The sequence below is a fragment of the Rutidosis leptorrhynchoides genome, unplaced genomic scaffold (assembly GCF_046630445.1).
Source record: "Rutidosis leptorrhynchoides isolate AG116_Rl617_1_P2 unplaced genomic scaffold, CSIRO_AGI_Rlap_v1 contig364, whole genome shotgun sequence".
Taxonomy (NCBI): Eukaryota; Viridiplantae; Streptophyta; class Magnoliopsida; order Asterales; family Asteraceae; genus Rutidosis; species Rutidosis leptorrhynchoides.
Window position 1 is genome coordinate 1 of NW_027266602.1, and position 14353 is coordinate 14353.

A 14353-nucleotide genomic window follows, 5' to 3' on the forward strand; every position below is an offset into this window, starting at 1 on the left:
AGATTGATCGGCAAGAGATATGGGTCAGGCTGATAATATTGGTCATCTTTCAGTTCCAATTCTTGATTTCTCCTCGATATCATTTGACGATGAAGAATTTTCTCGGGAAAACGCCGACAGCTTGTGTAGGAAAGTGAGAGAGGCATGTGAGAGTCATGGTTGCTTCATAATTTTGTACGATAATATCTCGAAAGAATTACGTGAAGACATGTTTGTAGCCATGAAGTCATTGTTTGATCTCCCAGAAGAGACAAAGAACAAGCACCAAAGCCCTAAACCCTACCGGAGTTACTTAGGCAAATGTCCATACGTGCCCTTGTACGAGAGCTTCGGTATCGATACGGCGGCTCAAGATTTCACCAATCTTATGTGGCCTCAAGGAAACCCAAAATTCTGGTAATTAAATATACATACGTTTATTTAAGTGAACCTAAAATTATAAAACATCGTATATTTTGATACGAAGGAAGTGCTGATTAATTTTACACAAATACCATTACTATATGTTAGAGAGTCAATATTCTTTGCATGAAAACTTTACGTCTTGTTTATACATATATGACCTAATTAATATTAATTTATTGACCATTTTATATTATCTAGTGAGACATTTGAGAAGATGAGCTTAAAGATGCAAGACCTGAATTTCAAAATAATGAAGATGATTTGCAAGAGCTATGGAGTTGGAGAGCAAGATCGTGATATGTGTGGCACTAATGTCTGTAGGCTAATGAAGTACCATGTTCCTCCGATCACCGGCGAGTTAGATCAGTCCTCGACCAGTAATATTGGCTTACTTGCTCATACAGATAAGAACAGTCTCACAATTTTGTGCCAAAATGAAATTCAAGGTCTTGAGATCCTTAACAAAGATGGAGATTGGGTTCCAGTTGTTGTGCCGTCCCAGAATTCTTACATTGTCATCGTTGGCGATGCTCTTCAGGTAATTAAAACTTAACTATTTTTTTGAATTGATTCCTAATACAAAATAAAACTACTCATCCAAAGTCTCCTTGCCATCGAATCCATATGCTCTCACGATAGAGAAAATGTATAACTAATATTGAGCGGCGGTCGTCAATTATCAGTTAATTAGATCATAAAGTGACTAGCATAGTTTATCATAATTCATTAGGAACTTAATTCAGGCCTAAGTTTCATTTGATCCGAGTTAATATAGAAAAAATGATCAGTTTTACAAAAAATATCATATATTTAAAATTAAGTAATATATGCATGCATGTGTGTAGGCATGGAGCAACGGGAGGCTGGTGGCGGCGAAGCACAGGGTGGTGATGAGAGGAGACAAGGAGAGATATTCTTGCGGTCTCTTTTCGATACCGAAAGATGGAGCCATCGTTGAAGCTCCTCGGCAGTTTGTCGACGACGATCATCCTCTTCTATACAAGCGATTCAATTTTTCAGATTTTTTATCCTACTTTGTTTCCAACCACAGGGATGATGCACTCCAAGTCTATGCTGGAGTTTAAATTGTTTGACTTAATTTGACTTTACATAAGATTGTGCAAACAGAAAAACTGAATAATATTCAGCATTTATATATCATTTGTAATGTTAAATTTGGACACTAAGGAAGAAACTGTGTTCTTGTTATCTTGTCTTGGTATAATATAGTGTTGCTAATTTCTTGTAACTTTATCATTTTTTTTTATTTCCTTGAGCTAAAGCACCCGATCTTTTTTAGAAAAAATGGAAAATAATATTATTAAATAAAGTGATCAATTAACCGATAATTTACGGATCAAATTAACTCCTAGCTAGCTGTTAGATTATAGGGCTGATTTTTGGGTGATATAATCACTTTAGGCAGTTTTAGATAGATTGGAATAAAATAAAATAAAAAGGTTGGAATAAAAAGAAATAGTATCTCGTCTCAAAATAGATATAAATTTTTATATATTATATATTGAAAAATTTGTAATCATTAGGATTGACGTGGTGGTTCAGTGCCTCGTCTCTTAATCAGTAGGTTGGGGTTCGATCCCTAGCCTCTGCGAATGAAAAAATTATGTGGTTAATTTTCTACCGTTTCGTGTGCTGACAGTTGGAACGAGTGATTAGTCACACTGCTATCGACGGTGAAGATACTAGAAAAACAAAAAAATTTGCATATTTTATGATGGATCAATGTCCATTCTGAGGAGCGGTTCAAATATCAATCAAGGTCCAAACCAAACCCAATTGTAAACCATATAACCGAATCGAACCGGAATTAGATTGACAACAGTCAACAAAAATCATCAACACCACAAAAATCTTGTCGACGCTTCCACATTTCCACACACAAACACACGCCATATCAAGCTGAGCTGACTGATAAAAACTGATTGATGGCTACAATTTGCTTGCGTATACAGAGAAAATGATGGGTTCGACTTCATTGAGCTTAAGGAGCGCCATATCAAGCCAAGCTACAATCTTTTTCAGTAGCTGCAAGCAAACCGACAATGGAGACAAAAATGCTTGCTTCATGTTTTTGCCTCCATCAGGGACCAGAAACGTAAGGAGAAGACCCGTTTCTGTCTCCTGTTCTGCTGATTCGGCTGCTGTTGCAGAGAAAAAACCAGAGATTGAGCTCGAATTTATTGGGGTATAACCTCACATTCACTATTGATTATCAATTTATGTTTCTATGTGTTTTGGATGTTGTGTAGTGTAGTTAATCCTTTCCATTAATGTTAAATTGGGGTTTATTTCAGAACAAGTTCGATAAATGACAGCAGTTTCATGTTGTTTTGAGTTTACACCTAGGAATAGGCAACTGGGATTTGGGGCAATGCCAAGTTGAGATTTTTATTCAAAGGGAACATTGTAAATATAGCAAAATTATTAAATTTCTGTGAATTGTGGTATTTGATGTTTAGCCCACTGTGTGATTCAATTTCTTTGTGTAGTTTGTAGTAAGTACATGGTTTGTTGCGTTTATCTGACTAAGTAATTACTCTATGTTTGTTTAATTAAGTTCCTGTTTCTTGGGAAGGAGGCATGGCAAAAATGGCATCTTCATGAGTGTGTTTGATTTGCAATGTTTTTTTTGGTCTTTTGTTGTAATGTGGCAGCCAAAGCCGGAAGGCGATGGGTCGTATCCTGTGGACACAGCCAAGGCAGTGAGTGGAGAAAAGTTGTTGAGGAACATAATGTCGGAAAACAAGATTGAGCTCTATGCAACTTATGTAAGCCTAAATTTTGGAAATAAACCCAATATATCTTGATGAAAATGAATTCATTATGAGACTCTTTATATTTTTTAATGGCCTCTTATGTTCTTATCAGGGAAAAGTAATGAATTGTGGAGGCGGTGGAAGCTGTGGAACCTGCATCGTAGAGGTTTATATTATTACTTCTATGATCTTTGTTTTGGGTTATTTTAGAATGAAGGGTGTATATATAGTTTGCAGATTCTTGATTATGTGTTCTTTCTTGATTATGCAGATTATTGAGGGCAAAGATTTGTTAAATGAAAGAACTAACGCTGAACTACGCTACTTGAAAAAGGCAAGCTCTCTTCACATTTGTTTTTTGTTGTTGGTTGATATTGTCCATGATAGACCTCAAATTTGATTTTGGGCATGCATATCCGTGATTTTAAGTTTAGCATATGTTAACGATGGAAACCAGATTGATTATCTGTCAGATGTGCATCGATAATTTTCTGGCTGCCTTTTTCATGGAATTGATTTTGCTATGTGTATAACATACAGAAGCCGGAATCTTGGAGGCTTGCCTGTCAAACTATTGTTGGGAATAAAGAAAACTCTGGCAAGGTAATGTCACGAAATTATATTTCTTTCTTCCTAGTGATTTCCATTTAGCTTGCAAGTCCATTATAGATTTATGTTTTCTCTATTCAGGTCGTGGTTCAGAGGATTCCCCAGTGGAAGAAATGATTTGGGCTTCATAGCAATTTGCTGGAAAACCAAAAAAAAAAAAAAAAAAAAAGCCGGAAGCCGAAATGTACAAATATCAGGAAAATACATGCATTCCACTGGAAACTTCATTTGTTCACTGCTAATTTAGTTTTCAGTTTTGAAGTTTCCGTTTTCATCTCTACATTTGATTTTATTACTAGATTGAGTTCTTGCTCGAGTTGTTCTGCATAATACCAACGAAGGAAATAACTTTATTTTAATTACAATTCAGTATTCATTTCTAGCTATAACTTTGCAACGTTTCTTAGGATATAATCCTTCTAGCACATCAAATGTCGCGTAATGAAAGTTGCAAAAGCTAGCACGAGATAATGAAAGTAACCAATTTCGCCTAGTTTATTTCCAAGTTAATTATACATTTTGGAGTTTCAGCTCCAATATCCAAATAGCCTTTTTATACTAAAAACGTCATACTCAAAAGTAATCGGAGGCTGCCTTAAATACTGAAAAGATGGTGGACTTTGTATGCCTCGTTGAAGTAAGAAGGGTAAAAAGATTCCAAAACATGGCAACAAGAAAATTAAACAGAAGTAGTGGTGGGGATAGATTATAGATAGCGACGGAAGGAGCGGAGGAGGCGGATGAAGAGAGGAGCCTATTTCCCGACTTTTTTAGTTTTCTGGTTCTATCCAAATCATAACTTTGAATTTTTTGATTGGTAAAATATTAAATGACACACCATCACATATGTCACTGTGATTTACTAATCATTTACCCAAGTAACGATTTGATGAATTTATTGAGAAAAAATCTCGTAACAAAGACTACCATAAATACAAAATCTTACTTAAAATAAAGATGATGAAATTTAATAAAATGGATTTGGGGAAAATGACTGTACAAAAATAAGTTGATGGCTATTGGCTCCTGTTGCTTTAATTTTTATTTATTGAGAAAAATGTATTCTTAATTATTATATTGAAAAAAGAACAAAAATATATAATAATTTTTTTATGGTGCATATTTAAAACATTTTAACTTACAATAATACCATTTGCCCATATTAAGACATTTACTTTTTTTTTTTCATCTTTCCTTCAAATCTCATGATAATGTTTTTTTTTTTCTCCAAATATCCTCACAACTGATAATTTTAAAATCTAATTTCTCGTTCAATTATCAACGTCCGAAACCGTATGTTTAAATTTAACGTTTTTTTCCCTCTCATTGTAAAGAGAATACGGAGTAGTAAATTGACATGTTTTTTAAAGAAATTGAATTGAATACATATCCTATCTCTAACGGGCACGTATTTAATTGAGGTGCCAACCTCTCCTTTTTAGTCGAAATTGGGCTCATCCTCGTCACTAAACGTGGGCCAATATTAGCGATAAAATGGCCCACCATTAATTTTTTTTTTCTCTGTTTTTTTTTGGGGAGAAGAGATATTTATTGAGTAATGAAATATCATTGTCAATTTGTCATAGCTCTTTAATTTTAATTTTATTTATTTCGACAACGTTACTCGAAGAAAACAAAAACATCGATAGTCCAAGTCAATATTTCCATTTTCTAAATTACTTTGACTCATAAAGTTCGGAAAAAAAAAAAAAGAAATGAAAAATTCATAACATTATAGACTTGACATTTTTCTGCTATTTGGAAAATAATACCGATCTTATTGTGCTCTCACAACAACAAGTGACAATGTTTATTTAAAAAAAAAAAAGGTGACAATGTTAAGAAATTTTATTTTTATCTCTCATTATTATTTGACTTGAATAATTTATCATTCTAATTGAATTTCAGCTCATGTTTACTTAAAAAAAACACTAAATTATATTAACATGATTCTTACTAAGAATAGTGTAGCTGAATTCACTCAATGTGGGGCAAAATAAGAACATATTGAATCATATGCATTCATGTTGCAATTATTTAGGTATATTTCATTAATACTAAAAAATCAAAATTCATATGAAAAAAGGATCCCCTTTCATGTCCATATATTAAAAAATATATATTCTGCATCTAAACAAATATGGCAATGAAAATCAAGATTATCTGTAGCCAACCTTCCACTACCTAATAAAAGCACTATACCATATCAATCAATAAAATAAACTTTGTAACTTTAAAGTTTATAAATTACAGATATTAGTTCCAAATCATGTAACTTTCCTTAAATCCAAAAGTTTAGTCACTAATAATAAGCAATTATAGAATACTCAATGAATCCCTTGTAAGCGAGGAGTGGAAGTAACAGAAAAGTAAGGGAGTGGAATTAACAAAATTTGAGAAGTTTGAACCTGTGCTCCGTCCCGCTCACGTTGTCAGCTGGCACGCTTTCTCCTCTTTTCCAAAATATTATTATTTATATAATAAATAAAAAACACTCACAGAGAGTGTCACTCTCCCCTTTCTCTCTCAACAAATTTTTTCTCCAATTTGATTTATGAAGCTCACTAAAGCATAATTCAGCTCAGGTTTTGTGTAATTCGATTATCTAAAACTCATGAATAAAGTTTTTTAAAAAATGATAAATCAAACGTGTTTGTGTCTATTCCTTTTGCATGTGACTGTGAATTTTGAAGCTCATTGAGCTAGGTCTCGATTTGAATCGATGAAACGTTTCAGATTTTGTTATGGCTGAGACAAAATTTTCTTTTCTTCTCGCAGATCTGTGACCGAGACGCATTTGAGCCTGAATTTTTTATGTTTTCTCTCTGTTGAGGTGCGTGAACCATTGTAAATTTCGGTATGTTGTGTGTAATTTGTTTCCCGGCGTGTCATTTGTGATGCTTTTAGCTGTAATATGTTTGATAGAAGTGAAAATTTTGGCTTTTTTTGTTTGGTTGCTGCGAAAATGTTCAAGCGTCAAAGTTAAGTACTGGATTGTTTATATTTTATGAGTTGGTAATATGCTTCACTTTTGTTTGTTTTTATCTGGGGGTTGATTCAAAATCAGTTTTTTAATGTGCGACATAGCGATATAATGCTCTATTCGTTTCTGGATTTTTTTCTCTACATTTTAGGCATCCTGGCACAATTAAGAGATAATCAAAGAGATCTATTTTGATTGAGATGTTATTTCGGTATCAATATATGCCGGGAATAGTCTTACTACCCAAAAAGTTCGATATAGGCATGTATGTTGAGTTGAGTTCTCTTATGGTTAGCGATTCAATATGCGTGGAAAAGTTTGAAGTTTCATCTCAAGCTTAGATCATGTGCAAAAACGGGATTTGTCTAGCTAAGAATGTAGTTTTCTTTTTACCTTGTTCAAAGTAACACCCACATTTTTTGTTTTGCATAGTTTTATTAGCATGCTTTTTGGTTTTTTTGCTCATCTCATTATTTCTTTTCTGTAGAAGTTGAGATTCAAATGTTGGTATTTGAAACTGCAGGTTGGATGAATTATTTTTTCATTTAAGTTTGTGCTTTGCTCTTCTACAAGGCGTGCAAACATGAACAAAGAAAATGTGCCCACCACTAAAGTTTTTGTACCCAATGCCCGGATGACACGATCACGGGCAAAAGCGCTTGGAAAAACAGGGCGCATACCACCCTTTTCAATGCTAGCCTTTAAACCAGAGCAGAAGTCTGTTCTGGGAGCAAAGTCCAAAAGAGCAGCATCAGATGAGAACAAAGCTTTGGTGGCTGCTGCCCCCCTGCAAACGAAGAGAAGAGCTGTGCTGAAAGATACAACTAACATCTTAGCTGAAGATCTAAATATAAGTTGTGTTAATGCAGCTATTGCTCAGGTACTACTACAATAATATATCTACATTTAGCTAAAACAATTTGAATATTGTTCTGGTCAAATAATCTGGTTTTTATGCCTTGATCTTTGGTTGGCAGACTAGCAAGCAGGCAAGAAGAGGTCCCTCCAAGAAAGACACAAATATGTCAGCTGATACATCTATGGAGGCATCATTTGAAGAGGATACGAAAATGAAGTTAGCAGAAGATTTGTCAAAAATAAGGATGGTGGAAACACGAGAGGACACTTTACCGGAGAAGATGGGAGAAAGAGACTATGCACAGTTAAGTTTAATAGGAAGTGGTGTTGCAGATCCAATGCTGACAGAAGATGCTCCCATGTCTCCTACTGGAATGCAAATCCCACAAGAAAAAGGTTGGTTTTATAAGGAGGTGGCAGACAATATTATGTTCATGCAAATATTTTTTTATAACCATTGATATTTTCAAAATTGAAGTAGCATGGTCTGATGCAAACTAAATGGATATGCAGAAGATCATATGGTTTGCAAGAAATCAGAACTCTCCAAAGGTCCATGTATTGTGGACATTGATTCAAACCTGAAAGATCCTCAAAGTTGTGCGTTATATGCTCAAGATATATACAACAATAACCGTGTAACAGAGGTGTGTGTCAAAACTGATACTTGTAGATGCTTCTTTCTATCTTCTTACATGTAATGTGCCCACCGGTGAACTTACTCTCTATGCATCCTCGGTGTGATAGCAATATGGAATCATTAATCTTCCTGAATGGGAATTCTATGCCTAACATATAATATCAATATCAAGTCCGAAAGTTCACTGATTTGCCATCTACTTGATGAAGCTGACCCTGTAAATTTTTCCCCTTCAGCTTCACATGATACCTTCAGCTGACTACATGGAAAAGTTGCAGAGGGACATCAATCCAACCATGCGGGGAATACTGATTGATTGGCTAGTGGAGGTTTGTACTGTCTACTGAATATACATTATAGGATTGACCGGAGTATGCGAATACCATTGCTTAAATGTTTACTCAAAAAAATAAAAAATTAATTGATTGGCTAGTGGAGGTTTGCTCAAATGCCATTCATTGTGTTTATCTCTTCTTTCAGGTATCTGAAGAGTATAATCTGGTTCCAGATACACTTTACCTTACAGCGAATCTTATTGATCGTTTCCTCTCACAAAATTATGTCCAGAAACAGAAACTCCAGCTACTTGGTGTCAGTTGCATGCTAATTGCCTCGTAAGTATAATACCTGATGTGGTATTATGATTTGAGATACGCAACGTTTATAGCAATTTACTGCTGGCGAAGCAGTTTATCGGTTCCATGAGTCGAGCTTAGACTGGAGTTTCACATGGATCCTAACTTGGGTATTGTTTATACTTCTTATAGGAAGTATGAAGAAATCTGTGCTCCAAAAGTGAAAGAGTTTTGCTTTATCACAGATAACACTTACACGAGAGGAGAGGTATGGCTTTGGCTATTTTATTTCTGTAAATCTGGTTTACCTCAGTTTCGTCGATCAGGTTAACATTGTAGGCATACCTAGTTTCCTAATTCCATTTATTATTAATGAGTAAAATAGTTTTATTTAAGAAATGGATTTTGATGAGAGCATTGTCCCAAATAGTTTTGTTTTTCCAATCAGATAGAAACTAAAGTCACTTTGCTAGACTCCCTTGTTGCAAACTGTACAATCACTTGTTCGAGTCTCCTAATCAAATCAATTGACAGGTTTTGGAGATGGAGAGAGAAGTCTTGAGATTCTTGCGCTTCCGGTTGTCTACTCCGACCATAAAAACATTTCTCAGGTATTCATATCCTAATTAATACTATTATTCACATCATCATGATTTTAGTCATCCCTCTAATCCTCGAGTTCTTGGTTTCAGGAGATTCATCATAGCCGCTCAAGCTTCTTACAAGGTAGTCCAATGAACGTTGGTTAATTTCGAGAACAGTTGTTTTAACATTCTGTGAGTTATCAACTTATCAAGACTCAAGTGAGCTGATGGAATACCTTAATCACATTGACAACCAGGTTCCTTCTATTGAGCTGGAGTTGTTGGCAGACTACTTAGCAGAGTTGACTCTCGTCGAGTATGGCTTCCTGAAACTCCTACCTTCCCTTGTTGCCGCCTCTGCCGTGTTCCTCGCAAGATGGACACTCGATCGTTCGGACCATCCATGGGTAAGCCATTTTTGTGTTGTCTTGGTTCTGGTGGGGTTTGATTTTTCTTCTCTTTCTCAAGTTCTTTTCTTATGATTTTCCAGAATCAAACTTTGGAGCACTACACTACTTACAATACTTCGGAGCTAAAAGATACTGTTCTTGCTCTGGAAAGTTTACACCTCAACACAAATGGTTCAGCCTTAAATGCCATTCGCCAAAAGTACAGACAACAGAAGGTAGTGTCAATTAATCTAGCTATATCTTAATTATATCTCGCCTCCATTACTCCTAATCATGATAAAATTATTGGTTCTCATTGCAGTTCAAGGGTGTGGCAAATTTGACTGTCCCCGGAGGCATTATTTTACTCTTCCGACAATGAACAAAATGCTGATTTAGTTGCGAGCTGGGTTAATATAATCATGTCCTTGCGGCTTTTCGTCCTTAGTTCCAGTAGAGATCCATCCTCATTCCAGCCGCTAAAATTTTTCTCAGTTTCAATCTTTTTAGTATTGTTTCATTGTTGTAACATCCTGGCCCTCTCAGCCAGACAAATGTCTCTACAACGTAAGAGAGACTCATAGGAATTACATTCTCATAAACTTCCTCAGAATTGACTGAACATAGGCCTAATGTTTGGCAAGCATCTCCTCCTTTAGCAGGCATATGCTAGTAGAGCTTAGGAGAGAACTTATATATTTTATTTATCTCTGTATTTAAAACCTCAGGATAAAAATAATAATTTTTGTATCTCCCCCATTCTTATTAACTTTATACTTCTTGTTGATTTCTCCAGTCTTTCTTCTTAGCGCTATCTTCAAAAGCATAATGAATGAGCTGGTTAATGGAGAAAAATTGTATCAATTCACTGAATGGCACTTCCTTTTTTGAGGAGGCAATTAACAATTCCACTTCCACATACCATACAGTGGCAAAATACATGAACAAGTTACAACAATTGGCTGTCAAAAGGACCACCCAACAAAAAATGAGAGACCAGTACTCCAAAAACAGCCAATTTGTCTTCCGACGACAACATAAGAGGATGATGACTTGACAAGAAAGAGAAAAAAAAATAAAAATAATTAAACTGACTGAGAACGAAACGGCAGCAGTCCGCATTCTAGCAGGTGATGGAAGTTGCTAATGGAGATACCAAAACGGCGGTATTTTCCGTTACTGGTTGGCGACTGGCTTCATTCTCTAGCCTCTCCCAAGCTTTCTTTCTCTTCTCAGCTACTGCGATTTGCTTTGCTTCTTCTTCCCTAAAGTGTTGTTGGCATGCCGAGTACAAAACATCGTCCATCTCTGAGAACATCCTTCTCACATTTAATGTTAAGTTGAGTACTGCCTGGTTCCAGTGGCTTCTGGCATTCTTCTCCAGTGATGGGAAAATTACAGGTAAAATCACCTGTCGGTTATGCGCGATTAGGTTCACGATCTGATCGTTGTTCCACAGAAAAAGTGTCCTTTCAGCCACCTGCCAGATGAAACAAGTTAAAAAACATTGCTTCCTGAGCAAGAAAGGAAGTAACATCATGAAATGGAGAAGGCATACCTGGAAATGGTAACTGTTAATGCAGCAACCGAGTCTCCAAAACAGCGGAATCATAACTTTTTGAAATTCCACGAAATTAGTTGATTCCAAGATCTCTTCCAACTCACCCAAGAACATTACCTCCTTCTGACTGTTTGTTACCGGCCAGTACTTCAACAAACCTTTTATCACTGTGCTCGACAATTTAGGGTCTTTCTCTGTGAACTGTGTAAGGCAATAGGACAATTGCTGAAAGTATACCCCTAAAGATTTTGGCTTATGCAACGGAATTAAAACCCTCCATAAGAAAATCTTGTGCTCTTCTTTCAATGGCAATGCAAAACCACTAATTATACTTCCGAATATCTCCAACAGCTCTGCGATTCCATTATGCTTCTCAGTCTCAAACACATACCTATAAAAGATGTTGCTCATAGATTTTCGAATAAAAGGCCTATGAACCATGAATTTCCCATAAATCCTATGCAAAATAGTCTTCAAACACTCCCTTTCTCTAGGATCCTCCGACTCAAACAAGTCAAGCAACCTCAATATAAAGGAATGGTCTATATACTTTTTCGCCACCTTGGCATCTAAACATGAGGAGATAATAAATTTAAGTAGCAAATCATATACGATTTGCAAATGTGGCCACGCAGGATCGAACATAGGCTCATCGTCGTCATTTTCACCAGCATTGCCGCTTGAACCAGATCGATAATTTGGTGGGAAAACACGGAACAAGTTAACAGCACACATTCTACACATGGCTAAGATTGCAGGCTCCGAAAACTTCATAGAGCCAGATGACACAAATTCTAAAAGCTCGAGTAAAGTCTGTTTCTTCACATCTTTTTCGATGGTATTCTTTGTTGGGTCACTGAAATCAAATGTAACACAACAGAGACTGACTTTACTCACAAACAGATTCATTTTCTCTGCAGCCGGTACATCTTTGAATGGCACCAATGGCTCGATCCCAGCAACAACACTTGCCGGAAAGACAGCTGAGGAAGGGCGTTTTGGGCCATTGGAACGCACTGACGAGGCATTTGCTTCTCCAGTGGATCGGTGCTGAGGGGTTGACGATGCATTTGAGCCTGTCGGGGTAGCAGGCCTTGGGGAGGGTGGATTTGAACGATTTGACTCGGACGAGTCAACTTTTAGTGATTTTCTGGGGATTCTACTAAGAAATTGCTTCAGCATTTTCGATAATTTAAGGGGAAAAATCGAAATTTAAAGCAAAAATTAAAATAAAGCTAGAAGCTAATGCTGAAAGAAACTCCAATTCATAATTTACACAGAAAAACTCAAAAGCCCTAGATCTTTCTAAAGAATCTAAGCCAAAATGTGAGCAATCTAGATGAGATTCATCGGCTTTGGCTGTGAAATTAGAATACTTTATGTTTCAATAGACAACATCGGGCAGAAAAAGTTTCCATCTTTTCAGCCTTTCAATTGAAAACCTAAGCTTTCAATTTTGTGATACTTCCCCCAAAATGATTTTCCCCCCAAATTTCACAACAAATTACAATTAAAAGACAATGAGGGCAAGATAGAAAGGGATTTAACAAGATATATACAATAAAATTAAGCTAAACGAATAAGATTAGGGGTTCTAATGATTACTAAGAAGTTACTACCCAATCTATGACACAGAAAGACATGCATTTCAAAAAAGAGTGAGATGGTGAAGCTTTTTTTCTTTGTTTCAATGAAGATCTGTTGTGAATTGTTGTTGTAATGCTGGTTTACTGGTGGATCGCCATGGCAGAAATCAAATCGAAGCAGATAAAGAAAAATCTCTCTCTTTTGTTTGAGTGTTTTCTCTTTTAAAAAATATCTTTTCTCTTTCTCGTTTGATGAGAAAATTATGGCTTTTTCTCGGAAATTGCAGGTGGTTTTGTCTATGTGTTCTGGTTTTTGGAATGAGGTGATCGTAACCGTCAATTGTAAGAATCCGGTTGTTGTATTGTCCGTTCGATTCAGCGGATTTTAAACAACTGTAAAGCACGAAATTTCAAAACTAAACGGCGCCGTATTGAACTTCAGACCAAAGCACGGATCTTTTTTTTGTTTTTTGGGCAAAGATCAAAACGACTTCGTATTGGAATGTTCAATGATTACGTGAAATCATACTATTATTTACTGTATGCTCAGGATTGTGATTTCTGATGACCATGTGTGGATCTGTCTCCCGTGCAAATTCAAAGTCATAAATTGTTAGGATATTTTTCTTTCCCATTAGGAGTAATGTTATTAAAAATAAATACTACTCCTAACTTTATGTATTTAATTTAACTAACCAAAAAAAAAAGTATATTTGAAAAAGTAAATAATATGACACTTACAAAGTCTATAGGGATGGATGTCCAAAAATTAGAGAATCATTAATCAAAATTTCAGAAGCATTACCATATAAAATTGCAAGAAGCTAACTCTTAACCGTAACAATTTTGTTGTTGACTTTTTTAATTTATGGATATTCACAATTATAAACTATATAATAAAATTTTATAATTTTTTTTAACGAGATTCAAAATATTCAACCTCATGAAAAATGATCGATACCGATACTTACTTAATCAGCACTTCATTTAATCGAAATTTCAATTCATAATGTAATTGAATTGAATATTCATATTTAAGATTTTTTAATTGTCTGTCTACTTATTATTCAGTTTTGTTATTTATTTATTTTTACCTTGTTTATGAAGCTTATTTAGCATTTAGTCACAAATTTTTTTATTTTATTTTTTGATGTGAGACAAAATCTGTCATCTATGCCAATAATGTAGTGATATTTATCTAACAAAATTTTTATAGACCTCATATATTTTATTTTTTTACCAAATAAATAAATAAATATTTCTGATTTAAGAGGAAAAAATAAAAAATAAAGGCTCGAGTAGAGTCTGTATAGTGTGAAAATAAGGCACAAGCGGAAGAGTGTACAAGCAATGCAATTGTGGGGTATATTCCCAAGTGACGCAGCG

General features: G+C 35.3%; 4 protein-coding genes across 4 annotated transcripts; 3 read left to right on the forward strand and 1 right to left on the reverse strand.

The window, feature by feature from the left end:
• The first annotated feature begins 19 nt into the window (after positions 1–19).
• Positions 20–1490, forward strand: LOC139883174 (probable 2-oxoglutarate-dependent dioxygenase AOP1). Its single transcript, XM_071867388.1, has 3 exons — positions 20–396; positions 604–943; positions 1251–1490. The coding sequence occupies exons 1-3, from the start codon at positions 20–22 to the stop codon at positions 1488–1490; spliced, it is 957 nt and encodes a 318-aa protein (XP_071723489.1).
• Positions 1491–2383: 893 nt separating this feature from the next.
• LOC139883178 (photosynthetic NDH subunit of subcomplex B 3, chloroplastic-like) lies at positions 2384–3908 on the forward strand. Its single transcript, XM_071867390.1, has 6 exons — positions 2384–2611; positions 3081–3194; positions 3295–3348; positions 3454–3516; positions 3723–3785; positions 3873–3908. The coding sequence occupies exons 1-6, from the start codon at positions 2384–2386 to the stop codon at positions 3906–3908; spliced, it is 558 nt and encodes a 185-aa protein (XP_071723491.1).
• A 3425-nt stretch (positions 3909–7333) lies between these two features.
• On the forward strand, positions 7334–10202 carry LOC139883179 (cyclin-A2-1-like). The gene is made up of 11 exons (XM_071867391.1): positions 7334–7654; positions 7752–8028; positions 8146–8279; positions 8509–8601; positions 8753–8886; positions 9040–9115; positions 9382–9458; positions 9540–9573; positions 9689–9838; positions 9922–10056; positions 10143–10202. The coding sequence occupies exons 1-11, from the start codon at positions 7358–7360 to the stop codon at positions 10200–10202; spliced, it is 1467 nt and encodes a 488-aa protein (XP_071723492.1). The 5' UTR covers positions 7334–7357.
• A 741-nt stretch (positions 10203–10943) lies between these two features.
• On the reverse strand, positions 10944–12563 carry LOC139883172 (serine/threonine protein phosphatase 2A 57 kDa regulatory subunit B' kappa isoform). The gene is made up of 2 exons (XM_071867385.1): positions 11379–12563; positions 10944–11300 (listed from the first exon to the last, which is right to left on the reverse strand). The coding sequence occupies exons 1-2, from the start codon at positions 12561–12563 to the stop codon at positions 10944–10946; spliced, it is 1542 nt and encodes a 513-aa protein (XP_071723486.1).
• Positions 12564–14353: the final 1790 nt, after the last annotated feature.